Source organism: Drosophila virilis, chromosome 2, assembly GCF_030788295.1.
Source record: "Drosophila virilis strain 15010-1051.87 chromosome 2, Dvir_AGI_RSII-ME, whole genome shotgun sequence".
Classification (NCBI taxonomy): domain Eukaryota; kingdom Metazoa; phylum Arthropoda; class Insecta; order Diptera; family Drosophilidae; genus Drosophila; species Drosophila virilis.
In genome coordinates, this window is record NC_091544.1 from 34,740,089 (window position 1) to 34,763,720 (window position 23,632).

Sequence of the window (23,632 nt, forward strand, 5' to 3'; positions counted from 1 at the left end):
CCCTAGCAGAAAAGGAGAATCTATGTCGCCAATAATCAACTTATGTAGAAGGACCACACCGAGAATTGTCCTACGGTTGGTTAACGACGGAAGGTTGAGAAGAAGCAGCCTGAAGGAGTAGGATGGCAACCGAAGATTTGGGTCCCAATTTAAACCTCGTAAGGCAAAAGGCACAAATTGCTTCTGAGCAGATTCAAAACGATCCCGGCTATTGTTATACTGCGGAGACCAGATGCAAGAGCAGTATTCAAGAGAGAACAAGAGAGATGTACAGAAGTTTCTTTATAAAAGGTTCGTTAAACTCTTTAGACCATTGTTTATTAAATCCAAGTATACCTTTTGCCTCATTTACGATGGTATCTATGTGAAGACTCAAACAGAGTTTAGAATAAAAAATAACCCCTAGATCCTTAACGTATACGTTGCAAAGGGATATTATCGATAGTATGACTGACAACATAAAGTTAAGTACAATTAAATGTCATAGACATACACCTTGAACAATTTAGATGCAATCAAAGGTCGAACTAGCCATGTACATCTATCTGTCCATCCATCTGTCCGTATGTATGAACGCAAGGATCTCAGAACCTATAAGAGCTAAAGATTTGAAATTTTAGATGAAGGTGCTCCTAGTGCCTGCGCAGATTGAGTTTGCTCCGATAATCGATAACTTACTCCGTTTCCAAGCAATCGATAAAAATCGATTTCGATATCCTGTGTTTTGGGCAATTTTGGTAAATAATAAGACACGTCGATCACTCTCAACTGAGAACTCGCTAGCCTAGCCAACGATGTTGTTGCTGTTTCACGATGCGTTCTTTACACGGGTGGAACTGGTCCCACTCAGGAGAGCTTCAGAAGTGCTCCTGCAAACGTCGTTCCCAAAGTGAATGTTGAGTAAATCATCTGTTCCGTTTGAGTTGATTAAGGAAAGTATTCTGTAAACAAACGGAACATTAGAAATTAATACTAATTGTAACAGTCTTAATTATACATAACAAATAAAAAGAATCATGACGGTTAAGTTTGCTAATGGTGGAGAGGATAAGTGTCGTCTCAAATCTGAAATTAAAGGGTGGTGACATATGAACGAATAATTAGCACTTCGGCTGGAATATATAATCGGAATATATTCATCCTAGGTTGTAAAAGCTCATGGTATTTTACGACGTCCCCAGACAGCTTAAAAGGAAATGAAACTATGAACGTTAAGTGTGCTTCATGTTCGATTGTGTAAATTCTACAGTTGCTCGTGAGCTTTCACTTATTTTCGCTTCGTTGTGTGCATATAACTTTTAAAGGTCATTTGGAACAAATATTGTGCATTTCTGATAATAATCTTTTGGATTGGTTTATATAATATATTGCACTTTTATTTTAAATGAATTAATATATTTATGCGTTTTAATGATGATATAATTATACGGAGAACGTCCAGATATATATTTATATAGTTACAGCATGAAGAATATTGTAGTGAGCTAAAAGAGTTCTGCATGCTAACGAAATAACGAATGCAGAATGAATCAGTTTGTGGCTGTCAAAGTTTCATTTACGACTGTCGCAAGAAATTCGACTAGCGAGCGTTTTGTGATATTTTAAAAAACTCTCTTAAAAAATATCGTAAAGGGCCCTCATAAAATATGATTTGCGAAACTTTTTTTGTTCCATGCCCATTTTGTTCCCATAAAAATGTTTGTTGCTGTAATTTTTTTAATATTCATTTTAATTCAACTTTTTTTTTTTTTTTAAATTAATAACATTTAATTTAACTTAAAATTAAAAGGCATTTTTAAAGCTTATAATTATTATAATATATAATTATAATCTTATAATGACAAAAAAGTGAATACATAATAATTTTATTTACAACTATTTAAAACAAACAAACAAACAAAACTTAATGTGCTGTAATTTTGTGTACATTTAATTAAATATATTCTGAAAGGGAATAATTTAGTTATTAATTTACACTTGTTAATTACTTACCTCTCTATAGAAAACCAAATTTTAACAAATCACTTATCACTTCGACCACGTCTCTGCTCGCTTAGGCGGACAATAGAAAAGAGATCAAAGGAGTTTTTCAACCACCAAAAAACGGTCTGAATAGGAAAAAACAACCGCATCCGAATGCCACGCCGTTTTTACTCTCTCGCTTTCATGACAATGTTGCACTTTCTGAGCACGATTAACGTTTGAGACAAAAACAACACACCTCTCTAATGTGCATGCATCATTATGGCAAGGATCTCACTGCAACGCTCGTGTGCGAATGTTTTGCGATAAAAATATATACCGCACTCGTTTTCTGCTCACATGCGAGCTCATTTGTGAGCATTTTGCGAGACTCTCTCTAAAGGCTGCTGGGAGTGTTAGTTATTGTTAATGTTAATTAGATGTTATTTATTCTGAGGATCGTTTTGGATAGTGCTGTGTAGGTCTGTTTTGCGACAGACGTTGTAGCGTGCCAGAGATGGGACTACACCTTGAGAACCGATGAGCCAGCCGGCGCTGCCTAAAAATAAATAAGCAGTCACGTAACAATATGGCCCCAATTTGAAAAGGGGACTCGGCTTTTCGGTGTATAAATCAAAAAATAAAAAAAAAATAATAATAATGCAGACACAAAGAAACGTCTCCCTTGACTTTAGGGTCCACACACATAAGAAATGGTTCTTGTCTTGGCTGATAACGGTAATTCACGTTCGCATGTTGGCGAACTCTTCGCGACCGTTTATCGTCGCCTAGTGTAACGAATAGTCAAGGAGCTGATGGGCGGTTAACCAAATCCGGTGTACGCGCTGCCATCGGGTCGTCGGCATCCGGGTAGGTTTACTAATACTGCTGGTTTATTTGTTCCCAAAGTTATAAAACTACTTCATCAAAATTCGCGTGCTGAATGAGGAAGGGGAAGAGGAGTACGGTCAGGATGGTACAATAAGACTAGCAAAACAAGTAAAAGGTTCTAGTCGGGAGCTCTCGACTAGGGAATATTCTGAACCCTCTTATTTCAACACCAAATGCAGTTCGCACAACGCACTCGTTTGAAGTAATAAAGATAAATTAAAAACAAAATTCCCGTGGCTGTGTTCAAACTCACAACACACCGCATTAATTACTGACGACTTAATTCAACAGCCACACCAGCGAAAAAGCCCCCATAGGGCTTGAACTCGCGACAGACCGCACCACTTGCTATGCTGCTACTCAATACCAATAATTGTATTATATTGAGAAAAAACGAATTGAAATAGCAGCACAGAATACAATCACAATTCGAATTCGAAACAGACGCGCATGACATGTATACAGAAATTCTTGAAATTTTCGCATGCTGTCCCATCCAATTGCGCAGTAAAACTTTGGTTTTTTCTCAACCGATCTTAATGAAATTTTCTACAGTATATCATATTGTAAGGCACAAAATTACAGGATGCAAGTGGGAATTGGAAAAGTAATGCGCACCGATCGCCCCCTATATACATCGACTTCTTGGAAAAGTATCCACTGTCAAAAGGAGCGCATGCGTGGATATTCCATGTTAGAAACCATTTCTCAAAATTCACCTTCCTGAAGACCATGATGGAAGTCACAGCGGCAGATGTCGTCAACTTCCTAGTCCATGAAGTTGTCTTCAAATTTGACGTGCCGGGAGAGAGCCATTCGAATAATGAGCGGAAGTTCATATCAAAGTCGTTCGATGCAATGGTCCAGTCTTTCGGTATTACGCATTTGCGTACCCCAGTGTAATCGCCTCAGAGTACCGAACTAGAATTTACTTGGGCCATGATTACTGGGAATGGGATGAATGCTACAGAAGCTGTTTCTCGTTGATTGTGCGACGTTTTCCAGCTCTATTATTCATTCCAAGTACAGCGAACTACAATCATCTCATCTCATTTTTAACTGTTGATGTTCAACCACTGTGGAGTATGTCATGTCATTGAAGACAATCATCTAAAAGCAATGAATAGCAAATGTTACAGATTCAACAATAATATTTCCGATGTGTTTGAAAATAATAATCAATCAGTTTCGAAAGACTTTCGATATTTAATTGATTAGAATATCCGGTGATTCCAATGCAACAATTGTTTGTATTATAACCAAACCATGACTACGCCCAGCATCAACTATCGACTTAACATGCTATGCATACAAATGTATCTAATTGTGTAATCCCTGCTACATTAGCGTCAAAACTAAAAATAACTTTCCGCTTTGGCGGGGTTTTATTCTAATTCACAATTCAACCTTAAACGCCATTCCGGGGTCATTTCAAACTGCCCATCTCTGCAAAAGACTTGTCAACTGTTTTAAACTCATGAAATTTATATTAGTGTCGCCAAAAGTGAAGTCCGGGGATCAGGTAACCAGAAGAGCGGATTGTCCACCATCTCTGGGTGGCACCAGGTTTTTTTTATAGCATTAAATAATCAAAATTGATCAAAATATTAAAAAAACAGCAGTCGAATAATAAATAAGCATAATGTTATATTCATTTTATTATTATTCTAACTATCCATATTATTTATTATTAATTATAAGAGAGCGCTATTATTTATAAGTGAGGCCACGCGCATTCGGCGTCTAAATACAATAGTTTATTAATCATCATTTTTATTTATAATAAACTTAAATTAATTTATTCGTCCCAAGTCATAGTGTCGTCAGGGCGTTTTCGCGTCTGCCCAACAAAGGAAAATTATTATTAAAATTGTGAAATATGTTAAGTGTTAATTTATTAAATGTCTTTATATGAGCAATAGTGAAATGTTCTAGTTAGGTGTATTCATTTTTGTGTTTAAGAATAATAATGTCAGGGCTATTGAACATTAGTTTTTCGAATGTTCTTTATTTGAATAATTATAAGAGCGTAGGCTAAAACATAAGTGGCTTATACTCATATATTCGTCTGTCGCAGCAGAGCGATCTTATGTAAGAGGGTATGAAGTTTGCTGCGTAATATGAGTCGGAGCCAATAGAAGTAACTTTGGGCTGTTAAATGTATAATTCTTATTGTATACAACAAAGTGCAGCATACTATATATTTGGATACAGGGTATACATTTAGGGCATATACACACTACAACACACTACACTAGTTATGGTGGTTGAGATAAGGGTGTAAGTTGGGTTCCCGTCAGGATTTGGGAGTTGGAAAGTGCATTTATGGCCAACCCATGGTGGCCGTATGCATGTTTTCAAGTTATCCGAAAAAGTGTTCGAAAAGTAACCGAAATTCGTTAGTGCAATATTAAATATAAATTATTTTGCTACCCGACTCTTCCATTTATCGGTGTCTTGCTCACCCCTGTTTGATCTCTGTCTAGCCGGCAAAAGGAATGTGAACGACAAGTCGGCAAGATTATAACAAATATAACACGATGTGTGTTAGCAGAGTTATCGTTACCAATTGGGATAAATGAATTCGCTGACGCTCCAATAAGAGAGTGTGTTACATGCGTTCACATAATTATCTGGACCCTCTGGACGCAGACTCTTTTAAAATTGAGTTGTGCGCGAGCCACCTTCTCACAGTTCTTAGTTTCCAAATCTCTTGGATATAGTTGATATTTTTTATTGCTCACCATATTGCTGAAAGTATTAGCTTATGTGCTTCGATTTATTTAAAAATTGTAATATAAAGCAATGCATTATTAACCATACGGAAATCAAAAGAAAAGAAGTTGCAAAATTAATTTAATTCTTCTTGCGTCTTAATACATTTGTACCTGACTATAATGGATCTTGGTGTTATTTTTCGTTATTGTCAGTAGGAAGTTACTCTTAAATGATCTTCTTTTGCATAATGCCTATTTTTCGATTTTCCTTACTGTTTTAGTGTATATAGTGTATTACACCCCGTTATTACCTAACGCCGAGCTAAGCCAACGTTCAGCCTAATCAACAACTAATACAGAAGCATTGTACTAACCGGAAGTAGTTATCCTAGGCACATCCCAGGAGAGAGTTCTCAGTTGAGAGTGATTGACGTGTTATACTTGTGCTCCAAGATTTTTATATATTTTTGCAACGAAAGTCTGTTAATTATTGCATTCATAAAATGCAAAATGTTGTTATTGCTTGTTTTGATTTTTTGCTTTGGTGCTCCCCTGTGCATACACTCGATTGTGCGTGTGTTCACTGCTGCATATTTCTGCTTGTGCATCGCGCTCTCTCAAATAATTGCTATTGCTTTTCGCACCAAACAATTTGTTTGTGTACGAATAATTGTTTTTTGAGTATTTACTTGCTCTACTTTTGTGGACTGTTTTCGCAACTTTCCTACGCTTATAATAATTATGTCGTGCTGTAAGAAACATTGCACGTTCAAGCAAGCTGATGATTTTGCACTGCCGCAATTTGTAAAGTGCTGGCTGTTTAAGAATATAATGCATGCAAATTGATATCTCTGGAATGAATCATTCTGTAAGAAATCAATTCATAAAATTGAATAATGTGGCTAAGCAGCTCTCGAGTAATTTTAATTCGAGTTGCTTGGCAAATACAAACTCGAGTCTCCAACCAATTGCCGTTGAAGCCTCAACGTTTGCAACTGCCCTCTACGTCTGTTTAAACACCTACGCCTTCTTGTCCCTACATAGCCACTTGGATTTATCTCCAAATTGTCTTTATCGCCTTTTCCGAGTTCCAGTAAAGCCCGTACCTGATCCTGTCCCAGTTATCCAAAGTGGCTCATCCCCGTCAGCTCCTGTCCACAAAGGTGGACCTGCGCGTCATCTTGTCTAGATTGTTAAAAAAAATCATGGTGCCTCTTAACTTCCTCCAACTCCTGTATTATCTACAGCCCCACCAGTGCCTACCTTAAAGGTTGTTGCCCTTCGTAGGCAAGTTTTTGTGTCTCGACTTTCGTCGGACACCACATCTGAGTCATTGGCACCCTATATTGCTAGAAAATCTTCTGCTACTGTGTCAATAACCGAATTTAATTTCTCCACCCCTCGTGAAATATCATCATTGAAAATGAATGTTTCACAACATATGTTCCCAATCATTTGTGATCCCAAATTTTTGCCTCTCCACATGATTGTTCACGAGTTCAAGCCAAACAAGTAAGAGGTTCTAGTCGGGAGCTCCCGACTAGGGAATACCCTGAACCCTCTTCTTCCAACATCAAATGCATATATATATTCTATTTTAGAAGCTATATGTCAAGTTTGGTGACTCTAGCACTTATTATATACCAAAATTTACCAAAAAACAGGATATCGATATCGATTTTAATCGATTGCTTGGAAAGGAGCACCTACATCTAAAATTTCAAGTCTCTAGCTCTTATAGGTTCTGAGATCCTTGCGTTCATACATACGGACAGACGGACAGACAGACGGACATGGCTAGATCGACTCGTCTATTAATGCTGATCAAGAATCCTTCTGCCTGTTACATACATTTGGATTTAGCACAAATACAATATACCCTTATACACATTTTTAATGGGTTCAGGGTATAAAAAGCGTAACCAGCCTGTCACCCTTCCAGTCCCTTCAATACAGGGTACCATTTCTGCCCCAAAAAACTAGCTTTATCTTCTGACCAAATCTCTATTCATTATCAGAATGTCAGAGGTCTCATTTCTTAACTTAAAGATTTTTTCATACCCAGCATTTCCTTCGATTGGGATATAAACGCTTTTTTTCCAATCGACTTACTCTTTAGTCTGTCCTAATACTCATTTTTACCCTTATACTATTAGTTTCTTTAGTTCTATACCACGTCCAATTATTTTACACTCTTCTCTCCTTTTAGCTATAAATTCTTCTTACTATCCTGCGCCTGGCAATATTCCTAGTTGTCTACTCAAGGAGTGTAGTTCTTCCCTTCTTTATCCATGGCTAATGCTGTTTAATGTATTCCTTGATTCTTTTGTCATTCCATCTCTTTGGAAAGTCTGATATACAAAATTTCAGGGGCATTGCAAAACCGACGGCAATTCCTAAAAATAATCAATTCGAATTCGTAAAGAATCGGTCAACTTCGACCAATCTGCTTTAGTTTACTTCCTTGATAAATGATGATTTCCTTCGAAAATGCAAACTGATGTCATTTACACTGATTTGAGTAAGGCGTTTGACTGTGTGCACCATGACATTTTACTTTTTAAACTTGACCGACTTGACCCAAAAAGTAATGCTGAAGCTGACTACCTCTAAACAGGTTCAAGTTACTTCTGATGTTCCTCAATGTAGTCATCTAGGACCTTTTCTCTTTACTCTCTTTATAAATGATCTCCCCTCTGTTATATCACATGCCCGTGTACTCCTGTATGCGAACGATGTGAAACCTATTCTAACATATACTAATCCCCTACATCATTCTCGTCTACAAGACGATTTGATGCAATTTTGGGGTTAAGCCAATCAATTGCATCTGAATTGTTCAAAGTGTAAGTTTATGACATTTAATCGTACTACACCTTATCTGCCAGCTATATAATCGACAATACCCCTTTGCAACGTATACTAACAGTTAGCGATCAGGCGTTCTATTTGATTCTAAACTCTGTTTCAATCTTCACATAGAACCATCGTTAATGAGGTAAAAGGTGTACTCGGATTCATTAAACGATGGTATAACGAACCTTTTATAAAAAAACTTATATCTCTCCCTATCGTTAAATACTGCTCTTGCATCTGGTCTCCGCAGTATAACAATAGAAAGGATCGTTCAAAAGCAGTTACCCTAATCTTCTTAACATTTCGCCGTTTATCAACCGCAGGACAATTCTCGGGGTTGTCTCTCTTCATAGGCTGATTATTGGGGAAATAGATTCTTATTTTCTGCTAGAGCATTTTCAATTCACTGTTGCGGCTAGACCAACCAGAAATTATCGTCTCTTATTCCCATCTACCCCTAATAAGATCGTTGTGTACAGGATACCTTCGGGAAGTCACTAACCATTCCCAGCTATGAGCAAGGGTATAGCTTGCCGCATAGGCTGTACATTTTCTCATTACTTTTCTCGTTGTACTATCTACTTAACACTCTTTATCTAACTAACATTGCTTTACTTTATTAACAATCTTATTACTTTTGTTTCTTCGTATTTTTTGCATTTTTTAAATTAATATATCATATTAAGATTATTTTCAATTTTACTTAAGAACACTTTTTCCTACGTACACCCTTCTGCTTAGATGTAGGCTCTTATCGCGTCACTGACAATATTAGCTGTGAAAAGGGGCTCAGCTTGCCGGACTGGCAAATAAAACACCTCCATCGGTCAGTGATGCTATTTAGAAAATTGTGTTCTTTAACTAGGCTTAATGATATGATCTATTGAATAATGAGGAAGGCACTCGTTTTGTTGACCATTAATAATAAATAAAAAAAAAATCCCGTGCCCCGTGATAATATTTCCAGCATTTGGTAGGCCTGTTGCACTAACCAATAAGTGTTGTGCTAATTTCCGTTTGAGTAATCTCGACAGTTGATAATTGTGATTAACTGATTAATGAATTCTAGAGTATTAGTGATAACGGTAGCAATAAAGGTCTGTGCATGTGTAGAGATTTTGGAATATTTCATCCCAATCTCATCCCCATTGAAAATGCGCTTTTTACAATATTCGGTGAATGGGGGAAGTTAACATAAATGTGAAATAACCTTAAAATGGTTTTAGGTGGGTTTAATTTTATTGCTCGTTTGACAATTGAGTATGATTTTTATACCCTGAACGCATTAAAAAAGGGTATATAAGGGTATATTGTATTTGTGCAAAATCCAAATGTATGTAGCAGGCAGAAGGAAGCATCTCCGACCCCATAAAGTATATATATTCTTGATCAGCATCAATAGCCGAATCGATCTAGCCTTGTCCGTCTGTCTGTCCGTCCGTCCGTATGTATGAACGCAAGGATCTCAGAACCTATAAGAGCTAGAGAAATTTTAGATGTAGGACCTCCTAGTGCCTGCGCAGATCGAGTTTGCTTCCGATAATTAATAATCGATATCAATATCTTGTTTTTTGGGCAATTTTGGTAAATAATAAGAGCTGGAGTCACCAAACTTGACATTTAGCTTCTAAAATAGAATATATATATATATATATGCATTTGATGTTGGAAGAAGAGGGTTCAGGGTATCCCCTAGTCGGGAGTGCCCGACTAGAACCTTTCACTTGTTTTGTTCAGTGTTTGTGGAAAAACACGTGCGAGAAAAAAGGACGAAGTGTCTTTGCCTTTGCCTCATACCTAGTGTCTGGTGCGTAGAAACATAACTTGTGTTGTCTTTCTACCTATATCATTCTGTTCGACAATAACTGGCATTTTGCAGACAACCCGAGTATGAGGACCGAATTTTGCGACATTTGATCTTAGCTTGTTAGCCTGTACCTAGTGTCTCTTGCCATTCAACTATACAATTGTGCATACAGTGATGTTCCCAATCAACTATTTTATAACACCCCGTAATTTTTAATATCTGCGTCCGCCATGATCACCATGCTTGGTTTGTTAGACCGCCTTTCCTGGTTTTAAGGGAATTATGAGATTACAAAATATGAAGAGGTTTTATAAAGAATTTGAGAAACCAGGAAATCACTTTGATTTCTCCCACTATGCAGTTGCCAGATCAAATTTTCTATTTTTACCGTTGTCGCATTCAGTTAAAAATCAGTTTGTCTGTAAAAAAAACATATTGTGTCAAATATAATAATCTGTATAATAGTTGATAAAACGATAAAGAACAAGACCATCAATTTTTATTAAATGTATCAGTAATATAATAAGGTTCACCTTGACGTAAATCTTATTTGAGGCATACAGATGTGGAAGGATAAAGACATGGTAGCAGTTTATTTTACACGCGAGGATTGACATAGCGTTGCTTTGAACAGAGCAATTTATAGGGAGGGTATATTAAGTGTGTAGCCTCATTTGTGCCATCCAACTGAGCCAAAAACTATCGCGTATGATAATGTCTGTCCGTTTTTGAGTTAGAACCGCTTTATAAGCACCAGTCTTGACACGTGTGTATGTTATTTATGCAGTAGCATTTTTTGGCTATGAGTTTTGTTAGTTTCAAGATCTCACACCCCATCCGGTGAGCTACGCAACGCAACCAGACGTGTCAAGCAGGAAACAAACACACACAAGAATAGGGCATGAATAAGTTAATTAGCCATAGGTATCATGTATAAATCAGTGCACTTTTTAGCACGACAGCGTTACAAAATCAAATAAATAAACCAATTTATATAATCCACAATTGAAATGCAATTGACTTGAAACACAGAAGTTACTAAAAAAAACCGTGTGTTGTCTGGACTCGAGTTTGAGGCAGCAAGCGCAAATTGTAAAAGTTTCTGTATACGTGTACACACATGCATTCAATCGTGTCTCATCACCGTTTGTTAGGTAATTCGCCAACGAATGGTCGGTCATGCAATGCCCCCCAAAAAAAAGATGACAACTAACGATCTTATGCATTACTGGTCGTTAGGAATTAGGAATTAATTTATTATGAGGTATATGCTTCGTTTCAAAACTCTGATGATGAATGATAAAAAGAAGCCGAGTTCCCTAGATCAAGAACTGTATAGGCAACAAGGGTCTTTTGTTAATTGTGTGGTTTTACTCAACTGGAAAACTTAAACACCTAATTATTGTAATGGGTATGTTTTTGCAATAATCTTCATATATTTTTTTTATCCAGAGTTAATTGGTATCTTTTATTTAAAAAAAAAAATGTAAGCATTTGAAATAAAACATTAAATTTTTCACTTCAGAGTCTATATCAAAGGGAATTGCTGCTCGGTTTCTAGAAGACCAGCTTCAAAAACAATGCAGCTACTTAATTGTAAGGTTATTAGTTGTAAGTTAATGCTAAGAAGGCAATTTTTTAAATAAAATTTTAATTTGTTGTAGTAAACTATTAGTATTATTTCCACTAGCGAAAGAGCAAACCACTTTGCACTAGCATGATCGAGTAAAATGTGCTGGCGAGATCCCTTTTGGATCAGATAAATCGCCAGCATCTTTGTTCTAGCACAATCGCTAAGTAAGTGTGCTAACGAAATCGACAACCCTCTTGCACTAGGTTTTTTGTTAGGTCAATGTCATACAAGCTCGTACCGCTCGTTACGCGGCAGTGACATCCCCATGTTAAATTCGTTAGGCTAACGAATTTATGTTTGCATGGTTTGATACCAGTACTCTTCACAAAGAGTCAGCTAAATCGTTGGCGGTGCACCGTTGGACCCGAACTACAGGGTATCAACTGGATTGCAATTGTAAACGATTGTTCTCTGCGATAATATTTTAATCCGTTTGTTTCCCATTAAGACTCAATTATTGGTGTGGCTGTTGCGTAGAGGTGGCCACAATTAGTTTGGCCTGTTGCAAATTCGACCTTTTTTTGTTTTATATATTATTTAATCGGGGGCTCCCGACTATAACCTCTTACTTATTTGAATTTAGACTATTCCAACAGACATTAGCCTTACGGTTTTTAAGATATGTGAAAATTGTGAAGCTCATAAATTATAAGCTTGATGAAAATATTTTGCGATACAAAAACACATGGCTCACATATATGAACTTGGACAGCATATCTTGTTGAAAAAAAAACATACAAGAAGTTAATTTTTTGCTGATCGATTTTATATTGCCTATTCGATATCGTGGTCCGATTTTGATAAGAATTTGCATGTATGTAAGAACTGCATTTTCGAGCAATCGTTCCCATGGGAGCTATTTTTTTTTATAAGATTTCGCATATATGTGCGAATAGTAAAATAATAAATGCGGAGTTTGTTCGTTTTTTTTTTGACAACTAACAAAATGTTTAATACAATACTGAGACTAGTTTGCATAGAAAAAAACAGACGGACAGAAAAAACTGCCTATATAAACATGGCTGTTGATGCTGATCTGCAATAATTTTTCCCCTCAAAATTTATTAATCATCCAGAAAGAAATAAGAAGCTAAAGTAATACAATTTATTATAAAGGTTCTTTCTATACTGCGTTAAAAAATAAAAAGGTTCAACTTTAATAGCAACAACCATAGAAGTTGGTACAGTAGAGTTTCCAACCATTCCCTATTTTGTTTTTGCTCATACTAGTGTTTACCTTTTTCAGTAGGTATTAATTTTTGTTATAAAAATAAGCAAAACAACAATGCGCCTATGCATATTTTCACAAAAATTTCAAACATTTTGTGTATCTAGCAATAAACTTAATTGTTTTATTTATTTATTATGTTGCTTACAAAGTGTTATTAGTCTACAAACCTTTCCGGTATTTTTCGCCAACGGTAAAATCAGTCATACCTTTGCCGGCCGTTCCACATGTACCAATACCGACTCTTCCACTGACATTATCCGGCGATGCAAATATACTGTTCACTTTCATGCCTGGTTTCTTTTGGTTTTTAGTCGTAAAACTAAGCCACTTATTTTTGTCTGACTCACGTTCTTCTTCCAAGTCTTTGAAGCGTTGTTGTTTTTTTTGTTTTCGTTTTTTTAAATATTCCTTTTGATTTGGTCGGTGACGCCTGCAAAAACAAAAACAAAATTAAAATAAAAAATCGAAATAAATTTAATGTCATTTTTCATACTTATTCGAGGGAAATACTTCATTGCGGGTTGTGCGCTCACGCAATTCACTAAGAGTAGTGGTAGAACGATTTTGGTAAGCTTCGAAGATGACACTCACTTCACCTTTTCCAGTAATACCTTCGATAGTAGCATCGTAGTATTGACCGTCCTCTGTCCATTTCGCTTGGCATTTGTCTCCAATTTTCCATACCTTGGCGGATGTTACCAATTTTTCAGCTTCTAAAAGAGCAGCTTCTATTTCGTCAAAGTAATTTGACGACGCTGTTTTGGAGGAAGATGGTTCTACGTACGAGGATTTTCGCTGCTCTTCCAATTGTGTTTTTATCAAGTCTCGTGTGAGTTTGATGACCTCTTCTAGATCGTCCTTTAATTTTAAGAGTTCGTCATTCCTTGGATCTGTTTGCAAGGCAGCTTCGACCTACAAAAATCGGACAAAAATAAAGGGAGTACCTACATATAAGTTTGTGCTACTTGAAAATCATAAGCACAAAAATCATAATATTTTCAATAAAGTCAATTTTTATACTTATGCATGAGTGCCTATGTAGGTGCATATGATTTTAACCTACATACATATGTATGTGCATTTATAAACAAATGCTCCATAAAATGGTACAGGTGTTCATCAAACCGCACACATATACGTATTAAAAAACATCTGCAGTTTAATAACAGCATTCTTTGAAATTTATATAACACAATACTCACTTGCTGCAATTGGCATTTGTAATTTTGTAAATCGTCTGCCATAGTAATGAATATATTGCAGTTTCATAAAAAACACTATTGCTGATTTATAGCATAAGTGATGGAACAGCACTTTAGAACTACTCCCTATCTATCGATATCTTTTAATATATCGATATATCGAACTATTTAATGGGTATTCGGTAGTTTTTCGTTGTAGTCACATCACATATGAAACGTCCAAATGTATCGAGGCGGTAACTATTTAACGTAGGTTTTACCCAGGATTCCATTTCCACCGCAACTTAACTTTACTGCGCATTTTAGAAACTACTTAAAGTTGCCGATAACGCGGTGGTGGCACGATTATCGAGTGTCGTGCATCAACAATAGTACTTGACGATGAATTTCCGACAGTTGTCAACTATCGTCAACGCTTCGATATGAGCGAATGAGAGCTGTTATCTATTGATGACGAATGATTATCATTATTGAATTTAAGATTTGGCGGAGGCTATTGTGTATTTAATATAACTATAACACAAAAAATATTTTCATTTGCAATATTTTCATTAATTATACTTCGTTAACTTTACTTATTTTGAACATTTTAAATATAACCTTAATAATTTTAAAAATATGTATAAATACACCACGCTTAACATTCGGCATTAAACAGGCCTGGGTTTTTGATATCAATTGTAAATAATCGGGTTTCCTCCATTCATGCGTTCCCCATTCAATGCACCTGCCGTTTTACAAAATATATTAAAATAAGTTTAAAATCTATCCGACCATAAACAACAATATATTACGCATCCGAAAAATGATGTATTTTGTTTGATTATTTTTTTATTGAATGGTATCACTAACCATACAATGTATAGACAGACCAACTGGCACTTTTAATCGAAACAAAAAAAATCGAAACGAGGCGACCCCAATGGTACCTGCGACCTGTGTGCCCAGACACTGGTGAGACTGCTGAGAGTGGCAGCCGAACGCCGGCCTCAAAAGCCGAACGTTCAGTATGAAGCCGCATCTCGCTCAGCGCACAACGTCGCGGCTGATGCGTTTTCTTAATATATGTATGTATGCCATTTTTAAATCCTTACAGCCCAAAAACATATGTGTGTATGCATGTGCCTGGCTCATTGCTTTGCGCACTTGGGTCCATCTCTTTCTCCCTCCCCGAGATCTACAAACATTCCTATGTTTGTGTTGTGTGGATGTGCGCACAAGTAGATCGCGGCGTTTGTCGCGTGCCAGAGGTTATTTCTTCAATTGTGTACCTTTTGTGCCTGTGGTAGCAATAGGCACTCACATTTAAATGCTCTATCATGTATTTCTTCGTCCAGTCAGGCATGATGAGAAGAATTTGATCAAATTTTATTTAATAAACAATTAATTGACCTAAACAAAATATTTATATTTATTTTCTGTTTACTGTAGCGACCTATTTTGCTTAAAATACAAAAATATCTAAGTCGTATTTCTGCAAGGGTAATTCATCGTCGGCTTATGGAAGAATTTAAGAAAAGACCAAAAATTGACGCACACTCTTTCAAGTAAGCAGTTGTGTGAAATTATTAAAGGGTTTGGCCTGTTCATGTGCAAAATTGCTATTTTCCATGCTTGTTGTTGGGGTAAGGGTACCTGATCGCTGGCATGTGTGCATGATAACTTTTTGGGTCGGAAAACCACGCACACTAACACACTTTTCTATATGGATGGAAGCATTAATGCGTTTGTGTGCGTGTTGGTTGCCTGCTTGCCTGCCCGATGCAAATTTGACCAAATTTGAAGTTTTTGGCATTTTTGTTTTTTAAGCAAAATAGGTCCCTACAGTAAACAGAAAATAAATACAATTAATTGTGTATTAAATAAAATTTGATCAAATTCTTCTCATCATGCCTGACTGGACGAAGAAATACATGATAGAGCATTTAAATGTGAGTGCCTATTGCTACCACAGGCACAAAAGGCACACAATTGAAGAAATAACCTCTGGCACGCGACAAACGCCGCGATCTACTTGTGCGCACATCCACACAACACAAACATAGGAATGTTTGTAGATCTCGGGGAGGGAGAAAGAGATGGACCCAAGTGCGCAAAGCAATGAGCCAGGCACATGCATACACACATATGTTTTTGGGCTGTAAGGATTTAAAAATGGCATACATACATATATTAAGAAAACGCATCAGCCGCGACGTTGTGCGCTGAGCGAGATGCGGCTTCATACTGAACGTTTGGCTTTTGAGGCCGGCCAACTCAGCAGCCACTCTCATCAGTCTCACCAGTGTCTGGGCACACTAAAATGGTCGCAGGTACCATTGGGGTCGCCTCGTTTGGATTTTTCTTGCTCCGATTAAAAGTGTCATTTGGTATGTCTATACATTGTATGGTTAGTGATGGTGTTGATTACCGATGCTAAATTTGAATAATTATAAATTCTTTCTCAAAATAATTAACAAGTTTCAAAAAAAGGCAATACCTTGCGATTCTAAAAGAAATGCAAAGGCCCCTTGCTTTAGACAAAGTCAATATAAACACTAAGATGAGTAACGCCCATACATTTGAATGCGACGCAAAATTTCTAGCCTGGCCTTTCATCTGGCCTTTGAGGCTTCGTACGGCATGCCTGCCGACTGATTGTTCGTTCTCCAAAGACCAGACGAACGAATGCCGAAGTCGCGGCTTGCTGATGCTGACACGAGCTACGAAGTTAGTCGCCAGCCTGCCTTCAGCAAAGCTGGTCGATGATGCTTTGCGTCGCTTCATTTTCGAAGTACATTGAGCGAAAAAGTTTAGAGCTTACGATCGACGCAATGTGCTTGTGCTTTATCCATGAAATGCATGCTTTATTTAAATGATATATTACTCTAGATATTAACGATTAATTTTACAGGAAAATTTAAGAACTTATATAATTTTTACACAAGGCGCTTCTTGCGCAATAACTATGTTAAGAAAATAGCACACATAGATTGATTTCACTTTTCTTTTTGGACAGTGTATGCTCGAAAAAATGTCTTGTCTCAGCCAATAGCGTGCGTGCACCTTTCGTTGTATGCGTGAATTATACATGCATAAGAACTTTAAAGTATGTATGTATGTGTTGTTATTCATTGCTGTGGCTTTTGCTGGCAAGAAATTAATTTCGTTAGTTTTCTTACGCAGATCATGACCTATCCCAAATTTGTGTCCCAATTTTGTGTACTGAGGTTGGCTCCGCAGAAAATATGTATTTCTAAGTCGATGCAAATATTTACAAAATTTAATTAATATTATTTTTATTCTCCAATTAAGAAATATAATAGTGCTAAAAAATACAATTACATTTCAAGTCGACTCGAAGGTCATATTTAGTTATGACCCCATTATAATTATAATGGCCTCCTCGCGGTGTTCCTTGCGTACTTTGTTCTTTATAATTCGAACATAAAATAATCAAATAAAAAAAAAAAATAAAAATTAATTAAATGTATCTTTGAAAACAACAAATTTGTACTTTTATTTCCTTAATTTATTTTGTATTACTTAAAAATAATAATAATATAATTAATAATTTCAAATATAAATAATTACATAAATATTTGTATCGACTTAAAAATACAAATTTTTTTGTACGGAGCCAACCTCAGTACACGAAATGCATACATCAACAGAAATTTTGGGTAGGTCGTGATCTGCGCTAAAAAACTAAGAAAATTGTTTCTTTGCCAGCCAGAGACTTTGCCAGAGCAGTGGATAACAACACATTCAAATATGCTGTTATGTATGTATATTCACACGCATATAAACATAATTGCTTGCATGGATTTCGTTTTCGTTCTCAATTTTCAAAAAATCAAGCTGCATAGTAGCATTTTGTTGTATGGCGTTACTCATCATAGTGTTTATATTGTCTTTGGTTTAGACCACTAACCATACAACATGTAAATGAGACATCTAGAACAAATGCATGTGGCCATTCGTTTTTAGATTATTGGTTCACAGTCGACTTCGTTTTTGTTCGGGTCCTCTCAGAGAGCAAGAGAGTATGAAATACATACGATTTGTATGATAGAACGCCATCCCCGTCTGTTTATTCAATACTTTCTGATTATGTATGGGGAACGTTTAAATGTATGAGAGTGTATGTGTCCGCACAAGAAACAATGCGCTCAAATTCAATTTTTCGAATGCATTTCTTCTCTTTTGAAGATTGACAAAGTTTGCAACGCGAATGCGAAATTCTTGAATTTTATCACGTTATCGTTTGTAAGGGTACTTGTTGTCGGCATGCATGCATTTAATATTTTTTGTACTTGCATTTATGAGTTGGTGTGCATGTTGGTTCTTGTGATTTCTGACTTACGTGCTTTACACACAAACACACACACACACAAACACACACACACACAGAAAGAATACCATAGCATATGGAAACCTGGTAGGCGAAACGTTAGGCGAAAAGGCAGAGGTCCGGATGCTGTCCCACCGAGTGACCGTTGAGTTGAAGGACCTGGGCGAGATCACGACCAGAGAGGATATCTGTGAGGCGCTGAGAGGTCAAATCCAAATACTGGACAAAGCCCCTGAGAATATCAGCCTCCGAAAGGCGTATGGCCAAACACAAACAGCGACGATAAGACTGCCAGCGGGAAGAGCGAAAAAGGCCCTCTCAGTAGGTTCCCTGAAAGTGGGCTGGGTTAACTCGAGAATCCGCGAACGGAATAACATCTTAAGATGTTTCAGATGCCTCGAGTTTGGACATCGCTAGATGTAAAAGTGATCTAGACAGATCGAATCTGTGCCGACGCTGCGGAGGAAAGGACCATCTGGCTAAGGACTGCAAAAAAGACCCACAGTGCATGCTCTGTAAGGAAAGGAATGCCGACAGCAAACACATTGCCGGCAGCGGCAGATGCCCCGTGTTTAGGAGCGCCCTGGCCAACAGAAAATGAAGTGGACACAGCTGAACCTCAACCACTGCGAGGCTGCTCAGGCCCTGCTGACACAATCAATACGGGAGAGACATATTGACGTCGCAATAATCTGCTAGCCATACAAGCCTATCGCTGGAAGTGGATGGGTGGCAAGTAAATGTGGAAAAGCGGCCATTTGGTCTGTCAAATCCCCGGTCCAGGACGTCACAACAGCAAACGACGGATTCGTGAGAGCAAAAATGATCATCGTATACAGTTGCTGCGCACCCCCAAGCTGGGAGCTCCGGAAATTTTAGACCATGCTGGAAGAAATATCAGAAGACGCTCGCAATAGAGCTCCTCTTGTCATAGCCGGAGACTTTAACGCCTGGGCCGTGGAATGGGGAAGCAAGCAAACTAACGCGAGAGGGACCACCCTGCTAGAAGAGTTCGCGGCGCTTGACTTGGGCCTTGCAAAAGACGGGCAGGAGCTCACGTACTGCGAGGCCGGTAGAGGCTCTATTATAGACCTTACCCTGCTCAGCAGCTCACTTTATAGGCTAACTACATGGAAAATCAGTAATGAATTCACATTCAGTGACCACCGAGCAGTGCATTTCGGGATCCATGGGAGAGGACGGAGAAAACAGCAGCCCAAAGCAACAGGCCTCAATTGGAAGGACAACAGCCTAGACTAGGAAACCTACACGGACTCCTTGCGTCATGCTCAATGGACTTGGGCCACGGAGTTAGCAGACGACATGGCGCGGCAGCTCATGCGAAACATCTCGGACGCGTGCGACTTATCCATGCCCAGGAGGATGCCAAACAGAAGAGGAGCACCTTGCTACTGGGGGAATGAGCAAATCAGCGACCCAGGGAAGGCCTGCCTGCGCGCTAGAAGGCGCTCTCAGCGTGCCCGAGGCCACCCAGACTTTGCATCTAGGCTGGAACTCCTGCGGGCAGCTAAGCGAGACCTCAACAGAAGCAATACACGAGGCAAATCCAGCTGCTTCCGGGAAATATGCGATGTGGCCGATGTTAACCCGTGGGGCACGGCATACAAGGTCGTCACGAAGAAGATTCGCAGCCAGGGAACAACCCAGGTGACCTGCCCTACTACACTTGCCACTATTATTGAGACACTGTTCTCCCAACACCCACGACTGAAGTAGCCAACCGCTCACTGAGCAGTTTCTACCGAAATGGGACAAGCCAATAGAGGAACCCTCGGGATACAGGCCAATCTGCCTACTGGACACAGCCCTCTAAAGCAATAGAGGGAACCAGATGGAGGTGGGGAGACAAGGAGTATTGCGCGGTGATTCCGTTGGACATCCGCAATGCCTTTAAGACGAGACGTGCGACCTGTTTGCTGTGAGATGCATACACAGTCAGCGACCACCATGCGATAATAAGCCACTTCGCCGACCAGCATAACAAACAATACCACCAGCAGGTCACATGGAGCCAAGACACGCCCAGCCCCGTTGTCGGTAATGATTGAAAGCATGCAACCGGCCAGTGGTAGACGGCCGCACTTAAAAATGCCATCAATCGCAACAAGGACGCCACGTGGAAGACCTTATTTGCTGAAGCCGACGCGCAACCCTTTTGAGCAGTCTACAAATTGGTCATGGGCTAAATGTGCAGATAACCAACGTCCATAAGCAAGATCCAGCTAGGAGCAATCGTCACCGCGCTCTTCCCCTCGTAACCAACGATGCACAAAGTCAACACGTACGCCGTAAAGTCGACGGTAACGTAGACGGACGCAGGGGAGGTGCTAAAGGCCCTGGCCCGGATACAGCAAAACTAAGACCCAGGACCCGACGGGACTCCAACAAATGCAGTGAAGTTACTAATGGCCAAGCAACCAGCGCTATTTAATAAGTGCATGGAGGATCGCCGCTTCCCTACAAGGTGGAAAAAGCTCCCAAAAGGCGACAAACCACTACAGGACCCGTTCGAGAGGATTTAGAAGAACGGTAAATGCGAAATGAGCATCAGTTTGGATTCCTGAAAAAACGCAGCATTACCCAAGCTATCAGCCATATGGTGGTCATCGCAACACAAGCCTTTGAGGGGTCCTGATGGCGGAATGGTACGAAAAAATACTACCTCATCAAGAGCCTGGTCGTCAAGAACGTTGAACTCATCGCTAGCTAGTTAGCTGGATGAGCATTATAGGCACACCTTAGAGACTCCAGACCAGGGATTTTTACGGTTTATTCGTCTGTTCTATTTTTTGCTGACGCCTCAACCTACTAAAACGCAACTATTGATTTTCTAGGTCTTACAATTGTTCGTCTAGATTGCGAGGTAATACCACTAACTAAACACATACAGACTGGACATCACATAGAAGGAAAGTGGGCTGAAAAATATCGGTGTCATATGGTCAAAATCGCGAGGAAGGGAGTAAGATATACATATGATGTCTTTTTATTCGCTTACACTACCGGAAACTGCTTGGTTTACTCTCTTCCATATGATTTGTGCGATAGAACGGCAATGCTGTTTATTTTTATCTCGCTCGCACTTACTCTCAGTGCTTTCTTATGTTTAGGATTCGTATGAATGTGTGTGTGTGTATGTGTCCGACAAATTCAATTATTCTCAAAGGTCGTAGACATTTCGGATCCGAGTTCTTGGGGTACTTGTTCTTAAAACTTACGAGGTATCCTTATAAAAATAATTTTTATAAGGGGTTACATGAGCGATAATTTGATATAATCCCGATCTGCGTGGGTAATAGGTGCATTTACATTGAAAATTTTAAGTATTTATCTCGTATGGGATCTAATGTTGGCATTCATACATTTCAGTCGGACATGGCTAGATTGGCTTGGCTGCACGCTATTTGATATATATACATTTGCACAAATGTGCTATACCCTTTAGCACAGTTTCAGGATATCCTAAATTGATGTTTTGCAATAGGTAATCTTAGGTTAGAGCAGAAAAGCGAGAGTCACTATTTATTATTAGAAAGAATCATCCAATCGCAGCTGAAAGCGATCTTCTTACGCCTGAGTTGGTGTTTTTTTTTTCGAATGCCAATTACTCTGCTCAGTTCAAAAACCCTTTAGTCAATTCTATATCTGAACTTGCAATAATTCTGCTTGAACGCTTCTTCAATGCATAAAGCTATTGACAACTGGATGAAGGGTCTGTACAAGCTAGATGAATAGTGCTATGCACTGTATTGCTTCTACATATGTGGTAAAAGTGACGTACTATACGTTACAGTGACCTTAAAGATTTGTAGAGACTTAGATGGATCGAATCTCCACACCTCGAGCTGAAAGGTTTGCATGCTCGAAGTCGGTGCAGAGTTGATTCTAATGGTTAGGCCGACCATCAAAATGTCATTCAAAACAACCTGTGTGGATTTGCGACATGAAACATCGAATACAAATCTTAACTTGGTTGAAATGCTCCGCAGATGACATTGGTGGGAAATAAAAAAGTGCGGGGTATCCAAAATTTTTTTCCGTAGGTCACATAAGATCGAAACGAACAAAACAGTTCGGGGTTACGGCAATGCACATTAAAGCTTCCTTCTGGCAGCTGAGATTTCCTTCTTTTGCAGCCTTATAACTATTTCATATATATTCACTAGATACGATTCAGCCAAAACTAGCTTATAAAGGATGAGATTTTCTGACCCTTCTTTGAATTAGCCCATATTTAAGAAACGTCTAATATGCATATCAGCATTTCAAATATCTGGTAAAAGAATGAATCTACCAACTGAAGATGGTTATAACCAGAGATAGCTTAAAAACTCTCTCACTACAGTCAGTACCTTTTTCTCGGCCTCTGCCTACACAAAGCATGGGCTGAGGAGGATGCGTTAGCCAATTTTATGGTCTCCGGAATAGCATAAAATACAAGGATTCGGATCGTTAGCATGGACAATGCAGAACTGTCACAACTCTCACACACACACACACACACACACACCATTTACTAAAAATTCAGCACACTGTGGCAAAGCTTGTCAAACTTTAATTGAGAACAGGTTTTTGCTTCACTGCTCGAGAAATATAAAATAATGTAGTGTACAAATTAAAAAAAGAAAATAACCAACATAAACAGAAAAAAACAAATACATACATATTGTCAATAAAATAATATGTTGTTAAATATTTACAATAATTTTAACATATATGATAGTGATATGAATTACTTAGAATTATAGTGGGGATTTTTAGTGTAATTTGCTGAATAATTTCACTTGTTTATTTTCTAGCTGTAAACTAAATCTGTCATTATTTTTTGTGCTGATTATACTGAACCATTGATAATAGATATTTACAAGTTGTCAGTTACAACTCAACAAATTAAAAGTGAAATTAAAATCCCGCTTTTTTTTTTTGTTTTATAAGAACTGAACATCTCAAAAGAATAAAGCGGTAATGAACGGCTGAGT

The 23,632-nt window shown here is 38.2% G+C and overlaps 2 protein-coding genes and 1 long non-coding RNA gene across 8 annotated transcripts in view; 2 read left to right on the forward strand and 1 right to left on the reverse strand.

Moving 5' to 3' along the window:
• The window catches only part of LOC26531925 (tetratricopeptide repeat protein 21B), a 161,649-nt gene that overhangs the window by 104,076 nt on the left and 33,941 nt on the right, over positions 1 to 23,632 (forward strand). The window lies entirely within an intron of this gene.
• Positions 1,984 to 13,104, forward strand: LOC116650398 (uncharacterized). Of its 2 annotated transcripts, none has more exons than XR_004303360.2 (3): positions 1,984 to 11,497; positions 11,557 to 11,644; positions 11,759 to 13,104. It is a non-coding gene; the product is annotated as an uncharacterized lncRNA (long non-coding RNA). The 2 variants fall into 2 exon arrangements; XR_004303359.2 differs by having other exon boundaries at positions 10,133 to 11,325; positions 11,388 to 11,644.
• On the reverse strand, positions 13,188 to 14,450 carry Spf30 (Splicing factor 30). The gene is made up of 3 exons (XM_002058698.4): positions 14,300 to 14,450; positions 13,591 to 14,009; positions 13,188 to 13,527 (listed from the first exon to the last, which is right to left on the reverse strand). The coding sequence occupies exons 1-3, from the start codon at positions 14,339 to 14,341 to the stop codon at positions 13,257 to 13,259; spliced, it is 732 nt and encodes a 243-aa protein (XP_002058734.1). The 5' UTR covers positions 14,342 to 14,450; the 3' UTR covers positions 13,188 to 13,256.

Excerpts from the sequence above, each read along its gene's own strand:
- Spf30 (XM_002058698.4), bottom strand. The coding sequence starts at position 14,341 with ATGGCAGACGATTTACAAAATTACAAATGCCAATTGCAGCAA. Across the intron at positions 14,010-14,299 it reads ACAAATGCCAATTGCAGCAA|GTCGAAGCTGCCTTGCAAAC; the intron begins GTGAGTATTGTG and ends CGATTTTTGTAG. Across the intron at positions 13,528-13,590 it reads GAAGTATTTCCCTCGAATAA|GCGTCACCGACCAAATCAAA; the intron begins GTATGAAAAATG and ends TTGTTTTTGCAG.